The 19,164-nt window shown below is 40.3% G+C and overlaps 1 protein-coding gene across 35 annotated transcripts in view; it reads left to right on the top strand.

Annotated features, from left to right (window-relative positions):
- The window catches only part of MADD (MAP kinase activating death domain), a 65,063-nt gene that overhangs the window by 19,025 nt on the left and 26,874 nt on the right, over positions 1-19,164 (top strand). For 6 of the 35 annotated variants that reach the window (XR_005266147.2, XM_038180007.2, XM_072039085.1 and 3 more), the window contains exons 5-22: positions 243-374; positions 1,569-1,682; positions 2,419-2,499; positions 4,281-4,337; positions 5,090-5,268; positions 5,746-5,981; positions 6,525-6,681; positions 7,686-7,792; positions 8,653-8,846; positions 9,500-9,780; positions 10,365-10,504; positions 11,731-11,832; positions 12,530-12,568; positions 13,618-13,677; positions 14,138-14,240; positions 15,268-15,454; positions 15,633-15,783; positions 16,166-16,372. Coding sequence is in view for 34 of the 35 variants with exons in the window: in XM_038180007.2 (XP_038035935.2) it covers positions 243-374; positions 1,569-1,682; positions 2,419-2,499; positions 4,281-4,337; positions 5,090-5,268; positions 5,746-5,981; positions 6,525-6,681; positions 7,686-7,792; positions 8,653-8,846; positions 9,500-9,780; positions 10,365-10,504; positions 11,731-11,832; positions 12,530-12,568; positions 13,618-13,677; positions 14,138-14,240; positions 15,268-15,454; positions 15,633-15,783; positions 16,166-16,372 (2,527 nt within the window). In the remaining variant the exon portion in view is untranslated. The remainder of the gene's footprint in view (positions 1-242; positions 375-1,568; positions 1,683-2,418; positions 2,500-4,280; positions 4,338-5,089; positions 5,269-5,745; positions 5,982-6,524; positions 6,682-7,685; positions 7,793-8,652; positions 8,847-9,499; positions 9,781-10,364; positions 10,505-11,730; positions 11,833-12,529; positions 12,569-13,617; positions 13,678-14,137; positions 14,241-15,267; positions 15,455-15,632; positions 15,784-16,165; positions 16,373-19,164) is intronic. The other 29 variants (XM_027458830.3, XM_027458823.3, XM_038180014.2 and 26 more) reach the window with 10 other exon arrangements.

Below are 19,164 nucleotides of genomic sequence, written 5' to 3'. Positions count from 1 at the left end.
CTTTGGGATCAGTTTGTCTGGCGGCGGGAAGGAATAGCTCCTTCTGACAGTCCTATTTTGAAAAGTTTTGATCTTGTTGTAGAAAGCACCTGAAGTTTGCTTTCAGACAGATGAGTTGAAGGGTCATCCAGTTCACAGCTGTTAAAACAGAGTCCTGCAGACTGTGATATTTGTATGGCTCTGGGGGGAGTACCAGAAGAGAAGGGTTGCTGCAGTGCTAATGGGAGTTCCTGTGGTTGCAGGTTGTATTGCAGTCCCGAGATTATAACGCTCTCTCCATGTCTGTGATGGCCTTTGTGGCTATGATCTACCCCTTAGAGTACATGTTTCCAGTGATCCCTCTGCTTCCCACCTGCATGGCCTCTGCAGAACAGGTACGTATTTTGCCTTCGTTAGTCTTTTGCAAAGGATGTTTCTGTGATGTCTGAAACATACAGAAGCAGCCCTTGTTTCCTTCCTCACGCTTTCTCAGGGGCTGTAACACTGCCTTGCAAAGGATGTTTTTTGAGCACCACTGACTAAATTGTAGGTAACACCTTTTATGTAGAACATTCTCAAAGCCTGCATAGTGAATAATGTGATTCAAAGCGGTACCTTACAAGCAATGGACTGAAAGGCCACAAATCTACAATATTATGGCAAGAATTTACTTTTCCCCTCCTTGCCCTCCCAACTGAATATTAAGGTTTGTTGGGGAGGGTCCATAATAGTTAAGGAATCTTGAGGGCTATTGATTCAGATTATAGAAACTACTGCCTGCAGTTTATTTTCCTCAGAAATATGAAATGTCAAGTTACTTCATTTGGAAGCCTGGGTTTCATAACAGTCAGCTCTGCAGGAGCTCATTATTTTGCTTGGAAAGATAGAATTGAGGCCATATTATTAATTCAGTGCTATCCTGCAAATGATGCTGCAGGTTTGTTTTTCCCCTTGCAGGTAACCAGGTGTTCTAGATTTAAAGGATAACTTTGCCTCCCAAACAGCGGATCTCAAGCTGCTACGTGGCTTATTGATTTAAACCTTTTCCCTCTGCTGATGCTCAGAAATAACAAGAATTTCTTGTTAGGTGCTTTTTACACAAACATGTGGAAAACCTATTTCTTAGGCTTCCTAGAGATGGTAAAGCCCTTTAAGCCTGATGACATCTTCTCAACAGCACAGTCTTGGTTTGAGCCGAGGGTGTATTTACTTGCTGCTTTCTGCTTCTCCAGTCAAGCTTTTACTCTGAACATCTTTTTTTCTTGGTCCATGACATAGCAAGCTATTAGTTGAGCTATTTTTTTTTTTTTCCTTAGAGCCATGCAGTCATATAAAAGTACATCCCTGGCAGAAAAAAGCTCTGATTTTCTTCTTGATGAGAATTGAAGCTCTTGGAGCAGGAGTGGGTTTTTTTTGTTTGTTTGTTTTGAAATGCTTCTGTTGTGTGGAGTTAGTGACTTATTTATCAAAGCCTTGCGTGTTTTCTCTTCTGATGTAAACCTACTGTATTGTTATTTATTAAAAAAAAAAAAGAATATGGTGATAACAAATTCAGATCTTGTCGTTTTTAAGATGTCTGTCTCTCTCAGTTGCTTCTAGCCCCTACACCTTACATCATTGGTGTTCCAGCAAGTTTCTTCCTTTACAAATTGGATTTTAAAATGCCTGATGATGTATGGCTTATTGACCTGGATACCAATAAGGTAAGTGATGCCCATAAGGACTTTTGGCTTTGTTTCCAGGGAACCGTGCACTTTCATCAATGTGCACACTGAGAGTTTAAGAATGTCTATGCTTATAGGCTGGCCTCAGTCTGCCCCTGCTACTACTGTCCTAAATTTCAGGATTCTGTTTCCTTGTCTCAAAGTCCCCATTTCTTTTATTCATAAGGCATTCTTTTTCAGTTAATCCGTCTGGCTGTTTTATAGGAAGATAAATCCTCAATAAATGATAAAGCTGTCTCACTGGGTAACTTGACCCTGTCTGCTATAGCCCTAGGTAAGAATCTAGGTCTGATAAGAGCCTTCCAGCAGCACTGGTTGTCACAATTCAAATGGGGCCACATATCTTGCTTTCTATTGTGGCATGAGCAAGGCTATTTCAAGGGAAGCGTGTTTAACATCTTACACTTAATGGAAATCCTGAAGGATGAGTATAGGTTCATTCAAACTTTGCTTTTTTTGTGGTTTATGACAGAGTAAATCCTCTCTTGTTTGTGAAATCCTCTCCTGTGTAAATACTATTTACACAGTCATAAAGAAGTGAAAATCAAAGTATTGATTGAGGTTGGTTTTGTGTTTTTCTTTTTTTTTTAAAAAAAATTTGATATTATGACTTTTATCCAGTCTCAGGAGCAGTGGAGATGTGATGTAGGGGATTCTGGTTTTGAAATGGCTACAGCTGGGTAACTTTTAGTTTGTTGCTTGTGCTTTATTCCAGGTGATTGTTCCTACAAATGCAGAATCTTTGCCAGCACTACCAGAACCAGAAGCATCAGAGCTGAAAAAGCATCTTAAACAGGTAATAAGCATTTTGGGAGAAGGACTCGGGTTCGGTAGAGCTTAGCAGATGTAGTCTTGCACAGCTCTTTTGCTGTGCTGGACAAGAATGCAGTCAGCAAATGTAAAGCAAAAGGTGTTAAAAGCAGGTGTGTATCCTGGCACATCAGATGGATTTGAATAAGATATGAGGATGCTAGAGTAAGCTTGTTCAAGAAGGTGCCCCTTGGCCAGTCATGGCAAGGTCTGCTCTGGATGTGGAGGTGGGCTAATCAATGGGGGAAGAAGTTACTGGGATGTTTTCTTTTGAGCCCCCCAAGCACCTCTGTGATTTTCTAACATTGCCTTCCTCTGTCAACCGTAAATCTGAGACTTTTATCTCATTTGAGATCTTTAGGTTTTCCAAGGAATTTCATGCTCATTTTTGTTGCCTGTTTATCTTCTGCTGTCTCCGCTGCTTCCACTTTGGTTGGGAAGCACAGGACTAGGGATTTTCTGTCAAGGTATTTAAGGCACCACTTACATATGGGTGTCCAGATAGAATATCCCCTATGTTAGAATTGAGCAACATGTTAAGCTTTAAAAGTGGTGTTAATGGATACAAATGTTAAGGGTTAGGTATCTAGCTCTGCTGGCTTTTTTCTCTTAAAGCAGAGAGCTAATTTGGAAAAGCAAGTGATCACTAAGGCCTATGACTGCAGTTAATTTCTTAGCCTAGTGAAAGATAATTCAAAATGCTCTTGGATGCAGTAGATGGTTTTTGTTTCTCGCTGTTGTTTGGGGCTAACTTGTTTCTGCTTGGTGCAGAAAGTTCCAGATTCCTTCTTTACATTTGCCACACAGGCTTAAACTCTGACCCAATCCATCTAGCAATGATCATCTTTGTTTCCCCTCCATTCACAGATCTGTGTGAGGTCTGTCTCTTCTCTCAGGTCCTGCTAAGCCATTAATCAGCTTGGGTCAGCCTTGCTGATCATGTCAAGCAGGTTTTATCTCTTTATTTCTGTTTTCCTTATGCACGCTGCATGCAGTATCTAAAGGTAAAGTGTATTACTGACCTGATGAGGTCTGCTCTCTGTCTCCTTGTAGACCTGGAGAGCAAAGTGTGTGACCTCTGTGATACCCCAGTACCTGCTGTCGGCACTGATGGAAGCAATGTGTTGCTTGGAGTTTTGTTAGATCCACCTTCCCCTTACTTCTGCCTCACCCCCTTGCAATTTCAGGCACTATTCAGCAAAACTGTCTTACTACAGCAAATTTGAATATCAGAAGAACAAATTGCAATTTCCGTGAACACTTTCTATTTAAAATTGGCAGAGTATTCACCAAAATTCTGTACATCCCTATATATTCCTGTGTCCATTATCATCAAGAGTTGACTATTGGCAGAAGAACAGGAGGGCTACTGGTTGCTTTACAAAGTAGAGAAGATTAAATTGTGGCCCATGTCACTAAGGTTAACACCCTTCTTTACTTTTGGGTCTTAGTGTCAATGAATAAAATTCGAGATACCCGATTTTAAACTGCAGTGGAAAGTAATTTGCTGTACCAATAAGGACAGGAACCTTTCCACTTTCCAGAGGAACTGTAGCCAAATGTGGATGTTTGGGGGTGGCGCAGTTAGACCTCTCTCCACGTGCCTATTTTGTGGTCCTTTTTATTTCCTCTTATTTGTGATATTTGGTAGTAATAGATTTTATTTTTGTTTTGTTTCCCCCTCCATCTGTTTCTCTGTGGTCATGTGTTCGTCTTGGCTCTGATGGGCTGCTGGTGTTATCATATGATCTTCCATCATGCCTCCAGTGTCTGGTTAGCATGACTGCAATCACTCAGCAACAGCTGCTCACTCCTGACAACAAGGTTCTTTATTTTATTCTTTTCCCCTCGATTTTCCATTTTACCCTTTTCCTTTGGTGTTTTGATTGTACTTTGTTTTATATGATTGTTTATTTTTGAAATAAAACAGTGAAGACTCAGTGGGCAAATGGGAGAAATGAGGGAGGTCCTATTTAGGTTGGATCTGGGTGTTAAGGACCGACTTGCCAGTCATGCTGCTCCAGTGCATTTTACTGAGAATGTTATGAGGGTTGAAGAGGATGGTGGCTTTATGGAGAGATGAAGACATCATTCAGATGAGAAGTGTAGGTTTTCAGGGATAGGTGCAGGCAGATGCCTATGTAAGAGGTGTCTGCACTGTTGTAGTATATCAAACACACTGGCTGAACGGCCAAGTTGCAAGGCAAGTTTCAAGGCCTCCAGGTCTCAGTGTGTATTCAAATTACACATGGGAATAACTCTCAGATGTATTGTACAGTGCCATACAGGCAGTGGTTAGATTTGGATTGTCTGTTCCCACGTCATGAATGACAGACTTCCATGCTAACCCTTAGGTAGCTCCAAGACTGTTTTGTCATTGAGGAGATCATTTGGACTGTCCACATAAAGGAGGGCCTGGAGATATTTCTTGACTCAGTGTTGAAGAAGGAGTTTAAGACAAACTAATGGAGCATGCATAATCGGTGTGATTGCTTAGAGGCAGAGTAGCTCTGATCTCACTCTTGTTCCTTGAATAATTTATTGCTGAATGTGTGCATCATGTTGTCCTTTGTTAGGCACTGGCCAGCATGAGTCTGAATACTCAGCCCATTCTTAACCTAGAGAAGTTCCACGAAGGGCAGGAGGTGCCGCTCCTGCTGGGAAGACCGCAGAATGATTTGCAGTCTACCCCCTCCACGGAATTCAACCCTCTGATCTATGGAAATGATGTGGACTCTGTGGATGTGGCTACCAGGTGAGGCTGAACAGGAAGGTAGTGTTGAGTCTTCTTAAAGTTTGCACTTGAAGGCAGCACAAATGCTGCTGTAAGTAAGTCCTGTGATGGAAGCAGGGTCTTCCAGGTTCTACCGCAGGTTCTAGTCTACATAGAAAAAAATAAAAAGAGAAGGAATTACAGCATTTGTATCAGATCCATTAAGTGCATGAATAAAATTATATGTCTTGAGGGAAAAAAAATCTGGACACTTAGTCATAAATTAGCTAGCAGATCCAAGAACAACGTCTCTCCTTGGGTGGGTCTTGGTTTCAAGGTGGTGAATTTAAACCAAGTGATTTCTTGTGTGTGCAGGTTTTTTTTTAAATTTTAAGAAGTTTTCTAAGACAGCTTTTTGCATTAGGTTACCATTCGCTGAAGGTTTGAAACATTTCCTAATGCATACATTTTAAAGGTTGTGTCTTTTTTATCTGATATATATTCTCTGCTTCTTTTTAGGGTTGCTATGGTGAGATTCTTCAACTCACCAAATGTTTTGCAGGGTTTCCAGATGCATACTCGCACTCTTCGTCTTTTTCCACGACCAGTGGTGGCCTTCCAGGCAAACTCCTTTCTTGCCTCTAGGCCAAAGCAAACGCCTTTTGCAGATAAGCTTTCCAGGACACAGGCAGTAGAATATTTTGGAGAATGGTCACTCAACCCTACTAACTACGCTTTTCAAAGGATTCATAACAGTAAGTTTTGGTCTTAAGTTACCTGCACTTTTGATGTCTTGTCTCTTAAAATGTAGAGAGGTTCAAGGGATGAACTTAGCTTAATGCCATACTATTCATAGAATCATAGAATATCGCAAGTTGAAAGGGATCCACAAGGGTTGAGTCCATCTCGTGGTTCTGCACAGGATCATATCAAACCATATGTTTGAGAGCGTTGTCCAAATGCTTTTTGAACACCGGTAGGCTTGGTGCCATGACCACTTCCCTGGGGAGCCTGTTACAGTTCAGCATTCCTGCTGGGTGGAGAAATCCAGTTTAAGGAACATTTTTCTATTTATATTTATATATGTCTATTTATATATATTGATGGGTTTTCTACCAAATTAGCACTGCTGTTTGCCCCTCATTTTTCCAGTTAATTGTTTGCTTACAGAGAAGTCTGCCTCTCCCTTTGTGTAAGACTTAGTAAGGAATAGCCTCACTGTGAATGAAGCCTTCAACACAAATAAATGAGTTCAATTAACTCTCCTTGTGTGTTTTTTTTTTTTTCTTTTTATGCAGACATGTTTGATCCAGCACTGATTGGTGACAAACCTAAGTGGTATGCCCACCAGCTGCAGCCCATCCACTATCGTGTCTATGACAGTAATTCACAACTGGCTGAAGCACTGAATGTACCAGTAGAGAAAGAAACAGACTCTGACCACACTGATGACAGGTTGGTGGAGAACAAAACTCCACGTGATAGCCACGTGATAGTTACTTCAAATTATTCTGGGCCTTTCCTCCAACTTCTTGTTTGCAGCCTTTTCCTCTAGCCTTCCATGCTGATGTTTTTTTCTTCTGTCTGGTCAGAACACTGACACTGAAGTAAATTGTCTTGCTGCACTGTCATCATCATAGCAGCAGCTTATCTCTTTGCTTTTGTTTTCTCAAGCCTTCACTTAACGTGATTCTCTATATGTACTTTGCTGTTTTCTTTTGCTACTTGTCATTTGGCATTTCTTCCCACCCTTATGCTTTTTTCTTCCATGCTGTTCTCTCTCAGGTTATTTGTGTTGCAGTACTATAACTACTCCCACCCATCCTACCATTCTTTCAAATATCTAATCAGCACATGGTTATGCAAAGCTTGCCAGTACTGCCCACTGCCTGAGACCTTCTTGTATGTTCAGTAAAGTTAGAATGATTTTTTGTTAATGTGTTTTTGACCACGTTTTCCAGAATTTTTCATCTAGTTTTATTATCCTTCTTTTCTTTTAGCCTATGAGGCTCTCAGGCTTGGAATTGCTTATCTTTTATGTTCTACATAGCACCAGTGGTCCTCACAGTGGGATTTATCATTAGTATTAAAAGAGAATGCTTTTCCTTTGATCTCTACTTCTCTTGAAGCTTCTTCCACCCCTCTGGCACACACAGAGAATTCATATACTACTTTCTGTCCACCTGTGGTTGACCTTGTTAACTTTGCTGAGAGCCTATAAATGTGATACCATATTGTCTTGTTACCTATCTCAAAATTTTTTAATTTGCTCTGACTTTTCATGAAGCCGGCCCCGTACTCTTGCCAGGATTCTTTTGTTTTGTTTGTGTGGAAACTGTAATATCACAAGATTTCTAAGATGTCCTTGAAAACAGTGTGTGCTGATGCTCATCTTTGAAATACTGGGCCCTGCTGTTGCTATGCTGCTACCACTCATCTCTCTTTTTTACCTGTTGTGGCAGTGGCAGTGACAGTGTTGACTATGACGACTCAAGTTCCTCCTATTCCTCCCTTGGTGACTTTGTCAGTGAGATGATGAAATGTGACATTAATGGCGATACTCCAAGTGAGTAACTTTGAGTTTCGTTTTCAGTGTCCACATAGGCTCCTCTTCCTCATTCATCTGCACTGAGGGGGGAAATGACTCTCCTATATCCCTTAATCAGAGCAAAGTTTTGTTCCATTGTAGTGTTGCTCTGAGGAAAAAGAGCATACTCCTTCAATTTCCAGTGGTAGGCTGAAGAAAGACCTTGTTTCTGCTCATGTACAGTGCCCTCCAAATGACACTGGGAGGAAGAAGAACAGAAATATGTGCTGCTGAACAAAACTGTCTCTCTTGATTTGGAAACAACCTGCCGGTAGATAAGATGCAATATGGGCAGCAGATTATGAATTTTCTCCTGCCCCTGCTTTTGATTCTTAATGCTGACTTAAATGAGTCATTCCGTTCTCGTGGGGACAGGACAATACATTCTCTGTGGTTTATATGGAACCTGCAGCATCAGTGTCTCTTTCGAGACTGGGAAATTATTACTCTTTTCAATAAACCAAATACAGGAATGCTGATGCATTTCCTATATCCCAAGGGCAAGAGATAACAATCCTAAGTTCTGCCTGGACCCAAGGCAAAGCTCTCCATAGTGAGCATGGTTAAACAGGTTCCGAGGGTCAAAGTGGAGTTTCAAGCCTTTGAGTCTTACATAACTAGGTGGGACAAGACCTGAGCAATCTGCTCCAATTTTGAAGTTAGTCCTGCTTTGAGTAGGGATTTGGAATAGATGACCTCCAAAACCCCTTCACAACCTAGCTTCTTACGTGATTCTGTATTCTACTGATCAGCAGTCCCCATCTGCCAGTGATCTTTATTTAGATGAGCAAAAGGCTGAGGAAGGGAGTGTTATTTAATGCAAAATGATGTATTTACAGATGTTGACCCCCTGACACATGCAGCCCTTGGTGATGCTAGTGAAGTGGAATTTGATGATTTTCAAGAATACTCAGGGGACCTGGATGAACAAGCCATGGACAGTGAGAACTCCCAAGAGAACAACCAGCCTCGTTCAAGTTCCAGTACTACAGCCAGTAGCAGCCCCAGCACTGTCATCCACGGAGTGAATCACGTGTGTACTGAGACTAATTCAGCCCCAAGATTGGTGTATTAAGATATAAAGAGAAGGAGAGTTAATGTAGTTTGTTTTGAGAAGGGCAAAAGATAATGGGACTGTGAAACTACACACAGATTAAATTGCATGCTCATTCTGGACTTTGAGCAAGGTGGAGTTTACTGGTAGCTTCCTATACTGGAACAGATCATTCCTGTGCTTAGAAGCTCCCATGTATTGAAAAACACATTATTAACAGAGGGTGGTGGTCCAGGGTGTGACTGCAGGAATGTCTTTTAATCAGTATGGAAAAATCTAATGCATTGGAAGAACAGGGAATGGGGTGGGGAAACTCATGAATCTGTGGTTATTTGGGAAATATGGGAGTTGATTCCATAACCACAAAGCAGGACAACAGAGAGGTGTTACCTGGAGCTAACACTTAACAGTAAGATCTGCTTTACAGGGGAGAAAGTCCCTAGAACGATGCACAAATACTGCGGTATTTCTAAAATCCTAGGTTAGAGAGACTAATAGTGGGATTTGGGTGGGGAGCCAGGATCTGCAAGGACCCTACAGACTTCCCAGTTTGAAATAGCTTTCCTTGTCCCACTCTTCAGTTGTACGTAATAAAAATTTTCAAACAAATCTATTATTTGACTGGTCCACAGGAGTCTGCAGATTCAGCAGAGATGGAAGAGAAGCTGGCTGCTGGATTTTCAAACCATCTCCCTTCCTTGCCACTGCAAACAAGCTTTCCCAAGATGAGCTTGGATCGTCGTGAGAGTGACAGCCCAGCTATCGGCATGACCTCCTCAGAAGGGGTGGTGAGGAAACGAGAGTATGACAATCCATACTTCGAGCCACAGTATGGTTTTCCTACAGAGGATGAAGATGATGAGCAGGAAGAGAGCTACACCCCAAGATTTAACCAGAATCTCAATGGAAGCAGGTGAGTCCTCCCCATCTCCTGCCCTTCCGCACAGCTCTGTTGGGGTTTCTATCTGTTTCATGTAGTTTAACATTCATTCAAATGTCTTTTGCAGCTGAAATGTGGCATTGGTCACCTCTATTTAATGTTCCAATTCTGCAAACCATTCTGGTTTGAGTAAAGGTACTTGCTCAGTTCACTCAGGTATTTGCTTTTATTTAAATAGTAGGAGCTAACAGAATTACCAGTTCTTCTTAGAAACATTCTAGTATATCACCTACTGATTCCTGGAAATCTTTGAGGGAATTTGTTACTACTGTGTTTGAAGACATTAGGTTTTCTTGTTGTTGCTTTCAAAGCACAACTTTTTCACCCACAAATCCACCAATGCAGTTTTGCCAACAAATTTTCAACATGTCCTGAAAGGTAATGAAAGCTTGAATGTAAAGATGCTTCCCTCACTTTTTTCTTCCTTAATTTAACACACAAGGTAAAGGTAGTGTGGTGAAAACAGACAAGGAACAAGACCAGCATTGACCTCTCATAATCCTACAAGGTTTTGGGTGGAGAAAAAGCTAATAGCATTTGTATTTATTTCTTCAAAGGTCTCAGAAGTTACTCCGTCCAAACAGTTTAAAACTGGCCAATGATTCTGATGCAGATTCGGACTCCAGGGCTAGCTCCCCGAACTCTACTGTCTCTAACAACAGCAGTGAAGGTTTTGGGGGCATCATGTCTTTTGCAAGTATGTACTAATGCATTCATTAAACTGCTATTATTTATTAGAGTTTACAGGGAGATGGAATAGAGGGATGACTAGTCAAGAGGATAACTTGGTTGTCAAATTGTTAGCAGGACGTCAGAAGCCGTGCTGGGAACCATAGGAACTTTTTTATTTACGTTGCTGATAACTACCGTGTTAGATATTTTTCAGTAAGAAGGACTTTGGTTATGTCATTAGGCTGTTGAACTATATGACACTTCAGGGCACAAATCAGCAACTGTCAGTTAAATTAAACAAAAAAGGGTAATTTTATGAAATTGATACAAAAGTCTTACCAGTAGTATGCTTTCCATGCTACCATGTCTTGTGTTTAGGTGCTAAATTAAATTCTTGACTATTTTCAATTGTATTTTAATAATAAAACCCACAGGTATGGAAAACTAATCTAAATTATTTTGATGTGAGAGCGAAGATATAGCCAGTTGAATCTTCAGCTGCTGTGGGGAGCAGGGCAAGAAGTTTGTAGCAGTGGGGAAAGTATATTGGATGTTTCTGCTAAAAAGATTGTTACTAAGATAAGGCTGAGGGGAAACAAAAGAAAGCAAATTGTAATAGTGCACTGACATTTAAAATGAACTATTTGAGGTTTGCTATATGGGAATCTTAAACAGATGACAGTGCATTTTTGTTTTCTTAATGCTATTAAAAATATGTTGGTGCTATGAAAAGCTCTTGTTTTCTCTTCGTAAATTGAAAGCTGCTGTTTTAAAGCAATCCTTTGTGTCGCATTTAGAGAGTTGCATAAGGCTCTCTGCACAATTCTCACTTCAAGCTTATGTATTTTAGAGATCTTTCATCATCCTGTTTTCTCATGTGACCCCTGCCATTTATTTACTCCTAAGAGGAGTCTCAAACTAGAAGACACAGTTGATGTGAAGTTACCTGTGTAAGTGCAGGGAGATAAGTGTATATTGGTGGTACATTTAAGACTCAAAGGCACAACGGCAGTGATTGTAAGATGAGAGCCAAGAATTATGTTTTATGCAATTAAGAATAATCTGATTACAGATGCGGGTGTATTGTAAATAAGATGGTATGATGCTTGTAATGTTGTTGGATTAAAAAAAACGTACTTCCATCATTATGAATCTTGAATAAGAAGGTGAATTACAGGAAGCTGGATGTGTGCAATGAGTATGAGGCATTTAATTGTGTTTTTTGTTGTTGTTTTTTCCATTTTGTCATAGGCAGCTTGTATAGAAACCACAGCACAAGTTTCAGTCTGTCCAACTTAGCCCTACCAACCAAAGTTGGGAGAGATAAGAATACCCCCTTTCCCAGCTTGAAAGGTAACCATTTTTCCCTTTGCCTTACAGCCTTTACTATTCTTGTTACTGGGCAGTCTGAGGTGTTATCCCTAAAAGGAATTCTGGTGGTGAAGTCTTTTGGTAGTTTGGGTTAGTTATCAAGACAATAATTTGTCTTGATATTTCTCAGTCAGACTTCCTCCCAACAACTGGACTGTGTTGGGATGGGAAAGTAGCTAGTCTACCCTGTGTTAATGGGTATGCTGTGAATGTTGGTTTTATTTTGCGTTTTGTTTTGTATTATTTTTAAGTCCTTAGTGTATAGAATGGGAACTAAGAGGTAGGTTATACTGTTGTACTGCCACTGTCTTCATGATTAACCCTCGGTAACTCGGGTTACTTTCAATTCATTATATGGAAATTTTCCAATCAGCCTCAAATTATAAACATGCTTCAGCTCATTGAGATTAAAGATCCATCTTTAACTTAGGTGCACAATCTTCCAATTGGGACATCTCTTGTTAGATAGCATGACTGAACCAGGGACTAGAGAAATGACCCTCTTACGTTCAAATTAGACAGCCTGGTCATCCTTGCACTGGATGTGATAATAGTTGCTAAATCAGGGAAGGTTTCTTTTCATAAAATTTTTTGAGTTACTCTAATTAGAAGTTGCTGCTTTTGTTTTAATATGTTGATTTTATTTATTTTTTCCTCCTCATCATTTTCATCGGTAAAGATTACTTTAATCTGGAAGTGGGAAGGGATGTGGATGAAGGTTGGTATGATGTTTTGCTGACCTTTGACCTTGTAGAAACAAAGGCCAAAAGCTGTTTTTTGTGTTTCTGCTTTGGACTTTGTTTTTGAGACAAGTAATCATTCCCTGTGTGTAAAATGAGGAGGAACAGGACTGGTATGGTGAAAACACTAGCAGAGATTCTGCGCAGCTGTTTTTGACAACCTTTTACCAGTTGGTTACATTTTCATGTCCAATTGTGCAGGGTACGAAACATGCTTCATATCAGGGTTATTTCCATGGGTAAACTTAATGATTAATTCCATACATTGGAAGAAAACAGTGATGGGGTTTGCCATTCCATGTTCGTGCTTTGCGCCTCATCTTCTGCACTTTGGTGTTCTTTTCTTGACGATTGTAATTGTGCAGGGCCTTCAATGTTACTGTGTGCATACGAGGGTCTGATATTCATGGAGTAGCTCAGTCCGTTCTGTGCATGTGCCAGTGTGTGTGTGTGTGTGTTCGTGTTCATTTGTGTGTGCATGCTGGCTCATTGGGATTTCTCCTGGGCACTTCTCTGTTTTTTAAATGTTTTTGTCTCTGTTGTACAGGTATAAAATTGCTGCGTTAACCCGTTCTTACCAAGTGTGTGTGGTACTCTGTGTTTGTAACTGTAATGGGAAATGATGCTGGGACTCCATCTCATTGCTGCTGTTTGATCACTCTCCATCCTCCTTTTTAGTTTTTATTTCATGCACATCCATTTACATTGTTTTTCTTCAGTGATGCAGATGTTTTTGATAGTGCCCTTGAAATTCGATATGTGCAATAGTATCCATGAAGATGCAGTACAGTGGTTCCACGATGCCAAATTTCAAGTCAAGCACTATCTGTTAGATTAATTACGCTGGCCCTTGTCTTGGGCTTTCAAGCATCCTTCCCGCTCTAGCGTCATTTGGGTTTTGTTTTGAGGGAGGGCTGGGAAAAAGCTGGTAGTTTATTTTTATTTTTATTTATTTATTTTTTTTGATGCTGATGGTGGGGAGCATAGATATTGTAGTACACTACTAATTGTATATTTTGTGTCCCAGTATTTGGGTTAAATACTATAATGGAGATTATTACTGAAGCTGGCCCAGTAAGCAATGAAGGTGGGTTCCCTACAGCATGAGCTGTGCATGATGTAACAATTTCCAGCATTCCCTATGCCTGACTTTGGGCTCCCTTTCTCATTGGGTAACCAGTATCACCTAATCTATACTAGTCACCCCCGATGCATTATGCTTTTACATACAGTGACTAATTTGAAGATGGTTCTTGTTGTCCAACTGCATGCAGAGCAGCCAAATTTTTCCTGCCTTTCACCTTCTGCTCCCATTACCATCTTCTCTTTTTCTCTCCACATTACTCCCATTACTGTTTTCTGCCGATGTGTGATGCTAGAATATGATATATGCTGCTGCTTTTTTGGAGTTTCCATTTTGTTTGAAGTTCGTTACTTGTAACCTGAATAGGTGTGTTAGCCGACCGTAGTATTGCTTGTTACTGTCCTGGGAGCAGACTCTTTTCCTCCCACCCCCTTCTTCTCATCCTTTTTCCTCTCCTGTTTAGGAAACAGACGAGCCCTGGTAGATCAAAAGTCTTCAGTCATTAAGCACAGCCCAACAGTGAAGAGAGAATCTCCATCGCCTCAGGGACGAAGTAGCAATTCCAGGTAATATTTTTAATTGCTTTCTGAGCATAAAGTGGTGTTAGTGGTGTCATACTTGTCAAGCATTCCCTTAGAAGTCTAGCTGTTGAAATAGCATAGTACTTCTCTATGGCCCCAAGCTTGCACACATTGAGAAGATTTGGTACAGACGGCCTTTCAGTTAATAGCACATATTTGTGTTTTTCTGTCCTTCAAAATGTTTCCTCTTCCTGTCTGAGATCCAAAATATTCCAGGTCATGAAAGACCCTGCTTTACACAGTATTTATTCTTTGTAGTCAAGTCTAATCTGATCAGGCTAGTCTAGCCAGCAGTTTAGTGTGCCAAGCAGGGGATCAGCTGAGTCATGTGAAGCAGTTTGATTACATGAGTTCATGAGAAATCCTTTTTTCAAGCTTGGAAATGGACTTGGAATGCTGAAGTAAACATTTTCTGATCTGTGCTTTCTCTTTCTCCTCCCTTCTTGTCTAGCAGCTGTATGTAGAGTGAAATTTACTTTGAGCTAAGGGGATAGGAGATAACTAAGGACAAAAAGCGTGGCTCAGACTGGGGATACAGCAGGCTGCACAGGTGTTCCCTTTTTACCATTCCCTCCCCTGTAGCAAAATGAGCTGAAACAGTATGCACGCTAAGGCTGCAGCACTAGTGCTATGAATGCAAAGAAAGTCTATAGGTGGGACAAGGCAGCCACGGGAAGAATGTTGTGGCATAGAGACTTCTGATGGGTTCTAAGGAGTGCTATGAAAGTGGGCAGTAGAGTGGTAGATAGTAGGACTGGAGAAAAAGCTGATTACAGCTTATTACAGGAAGTAAGGGACAAACAAAAATGTTTGATGCTACACCCCTAGAACACAGCTTGGGCCATGAGCAGTGGTTAGCAGCAAATCTAGCAAGATTTGAGGTTCTTTTCTTGTAAATTTAGTTTTGGAAATGCATCTATGGGTTTGTCCTGGCCAGACCTCTATACCCATGCAAGCTAAGGTAAGCAGAACATTAACTCTTGCCTTCTTGTTTCCTTTCTAAATCCATCAGTGAGAACCAGCAGTTCCTGAAGGAGGTGGTACACAATGTTCTCGACGGGCAAGGTGTCGGCTGGCTGAACATGAAAAGAGTCCGTCGTCTGCTGGAGAGTGAGCAGCTCCGAGTCTTTGTACTAAGCAAGCTAAATCGCACGATCCAGTCAGAAGAAGATGCTCGGCAGGATGTCATACAGGATGTGGTGAGTGCTGAACTCCGCAGGGTCCTCATACCTAATGAATGCTTAGGTTCAATTCATAGAAGATTTTTGTTATCAAATTACTTTCTACAGGCTGATATTACAGCAATTTTAGAATATTATGTTCTTGAATTACTTTCTTACTTCTGAAATTTTGACACTAATGGGATTTTAATTGCAGGAGATCAGCCGCAAAGTTTATAAAGGCATGCTGGACTTGCTGAAGTGTACTGTGTTGAGCCTGGAGCAGTCATATGCAAATGCTGGCCTGGGAGGCATGGCCAGTGTTTTTGGCCTTCTAGAAATAGCACATACTCACTATTACAACAAAGGTAAGAAAAGTGTTTGCTGCTTTATGCAGTGACTCTTTTATCACTGTATGCTCTTGAAGTCCGGATTTCATATCGTTTGGATATGAAATTTTCACTATAAGCTTAATCGGCTGTTGGAATTGTTTGTGCAGAGTTGCAGAAGGTTCTTTACTGGGAACCTAATTTTAATTTAAGTATTCTCTTCTGAAGGTTTAACTGTAATTCAAATCATGCAGTTTGATGCAGAAAAATAATCCAAACTGCCTTTGGGGACATATGATTAGATGAAGTCTCAGAGAATGATAGAAGAGGTCTGCTGCTTTCATTTCCTTTTTCCTTATGTCTTTTTTTTTTTTCTTTGTTTTTTTTTCTTTTGGCAACTCTTTGTTCTTTCTCTCTAAAGAACCAGAAAAGAGAAAACGAAGTCCAACAGATGGATCCGTCACTCCAGTTGGCAAGGATCCTGCATCATCTCCGCGAGTGGAGCTGAAACCTGCAATGCAGCTGCCAGTACCTCAGTTGATGTCAAAGGGACTGGGCCCTGCAGGCAAAGGGCCAAGGGAGTTCGACACAAGGAGTCTAAAGGAAGAAAATTTTATTGCTTCCATTGGTGTGTATTGAGATGCATGTGAGGTGTGGGGGGGGCTTCTGTTTTGGCATTAGGTTCTATTTGCATTGTCTCCATTTTAACACAATACATTTGCTGCTGTAACATGCCTCATTTACACCTTGGATCCCAAGGAACTATCATAAGTGTTTTCACTTGCTCTTGGTTAAACTGTCCAGGACAGTTTTCTCTGAGAAGCTTTCTAATCTTAATTTTTTCTGAATATCATTACACTTCAGTCAACTTTCATTTTTGCTGTGATTGATGTTTTCAAGTAACAGGAAATGTCAAAAGAGAAACAGGGCCAGCAGGACTTTGGAAAGGGCAACCATGGAAGGGACTACATGAAACAAACATTTTTTAAATCATTCCTTACTGCATCTGGATTATATAGATTGATAGAAGTGGGACCAAGGATCTGCTAACTGTTAGTAATAAGAACTGACAAAAGGTTTAAACTGTGGTGTTATGGTTTCAGTAAGCAGTACTGATGGATCTTCCTTCTATGCAACAGCAAATGGAATTCATGTCGTTCTTTACAGTGTCTGCTAGGCTGGTCTCTAGAAATTTTCCCACTCTTATTTCATAGCTGGAATGGCTTTTGTCCATGTCTGGGAAAAAAAGACAAACATTAGATTGTTTTACATTAAAAGGGCTTTATAGATTAAATAGAAAAAAAGAAAAAATATTTAGGTTAGATCCAACCTGCTGTGGATTGTTAGCGAGACCATCAGCATATGAGGAAAATATTTCATCAGCTCCAAAAATATTGTGTGTTAAATTTCAGCCATTGCTTCTTATAACCTGTTTAAAAGAACTTTTTAATGAAATCATAGCATGAAATATTAGTCTTCTGGAAGCAGTGTGCTGCTGTGAGGCTGTACCTCCAGTATGTGGCATAAAGCAACAGGAATGAGTATACTGGGTAGTTATGTGGCTGAAAGGATGCAGACATTCTTATACTGACTGCAGGCTGCAGTCAGTAATAATAGCTGCAGGCTGAGTGGTGTTAAGTCCTTCAGAGCTCATAGCAATCACCTCTGATTTTCTTTGCTTTCTTGTTTCAAGAGGTAATCTGTGGAGGTAAATGCTCAGAAGCTGATCTTACATTCTATCTGGAAATCTCCCAAGGAGCTACGAGATTCAAATTTCCAGCATTTCAGTTTAGCTTGCTTTGGGGTACTTAAGTGTTTTTCTTTTCCATAGAAGAGAAGAAAGGAGGTATGCTGCTGACAGAACTAAAAATAAAGCTTTCATATAAAATAATGCTTTGGATATTCAGCAGCAGAATTAGTCATGGCTAGACTGAATTCCTTCTGGAGTGAAATGCAGGCTTTCCTATGCCAGACTAACTTCTTTAGGGAAGAAGCATTTGGTAAACATTTACATGTTGCTGAAATAACAAAGTATTTTTAAGGAACTTGATTTAAACTTGAGGAAATTTTTTTATTTTTTTTTAAAGTGAAGATGAGATGACATTGGAACAGGTTGCCCAGAGAGGTTGTGGGTGCTCTGTCTGTGTAGATATTCAAAACCTGACTGGGATGTGGTCCTGAGCAGCCTGCTCATATGAAACCTGCTTGGAGTGGGGAGGTTCAACTAGATGATCTCCAGAGGCTCCTTCCAACCTAAGCAATTCATTGATTCAATGAAATCTGGAAGGTACTTACAGCCTCAGGTTGCAGATACGTAAATAGAAATCTCAGTGAACTTGTTGGTGTTCTATGGACAAAATACAAATTCAGCTGCTACCCTTTTGACCAAGTCTGACAGAGGAAATAGCAATGTAAGTAATCAACACGAAGGAGTAAAATCTTGTACAACGTTGTCTGCAATAGACATGCCTGCAGTATGTATTAATGTGGCAATTAAGCTGGATCTCTGGGATCTAGAGGTACAGTAGCTGAATGTTTGTGGTTTTCTTGTACTAGAGGAACCATGGTCAGGAGCTTCACCACGTTTTCAGAAGTTTAGGGTGGATGTGTTCCTGCTTGAGCTCCTTTTCTTGCTCATCTTTCAGAAAGTTGTCGGCCACTTGTGTACATCTGAAGTATGTAAGATACTTCCTTATAACAGGGAAGGCTGTTCGTATGCAATATTCGTATTTCTAAGGTGAACAATGACAGATATTTTTTATTGCATAGCTGGGAAATTTGTTGTGAAGACAGTGCTTCCTGATCCTTTCTTTCCAAAAAGCTCATCAGTTATTTACTTGCTTCCAGGGTCCTTGGTTATTAATGTAGCGTTGACCTTTTTATTTGGATACTAGTGGCCTTAAAATTGATAGCTAATAGTTTCCCACCTTATGTCAGTTGTTTGTTTGGTTTTACTGATTAGTTGTAGTAAATCTTGATGAAAATTTCAGTATTTACTGAAGTCTCCATTACTACTTTTTTTTAGTAATCGTTTAATGCTTGCAGATCACTCTATATTGACAGTTTTTTGAAACAGAAAAGATTGCACTACCTACACTGTTTGCATCAAATCCTTTCTGGTCCTGCTGTCCAGATTGTTCTTTTCCTCTTTTACAGAGAAGATGAGAGTAAAATCTAGGCTGTTTTTAATGTGCTAGGATATACTGTAGACTCTCAAATGTTCCTATGGAATAGGTTAAACTTGAGTAACTGTAACGATCAATTAACAGACACGTCAAGTAAAAGTCATTTAATGCCAGGTATTGTAACTTTCAGCCTGCTGGTGTTTAGTATAGAACCATATAGGCTGAGAATTTAAGAGCCTTTTTACAATTAGATTTGTTACGACTTCTGAATAGATGGTTATATGTCAGTGTGTGG

Source organism: Anas platyrhynchos, chromosome 5, assembly GCF_047663525.1.
Source record: "Anas platyrhynchos isolate ZD024472 breed Pekin duck chromosome 5, IASCAAS_PekinDuck_T2T, whole genome shotgun sequence".
Classification (NCBI taxonomy): Eukaryota; Metazoa; Chordata; class Aves; order Anseriformes; family Anatidae; genus Anas; species Anas platyrhynchos.
This window is presented reverse-complemented; position numbering and strand designations above follow the sequence as displayed.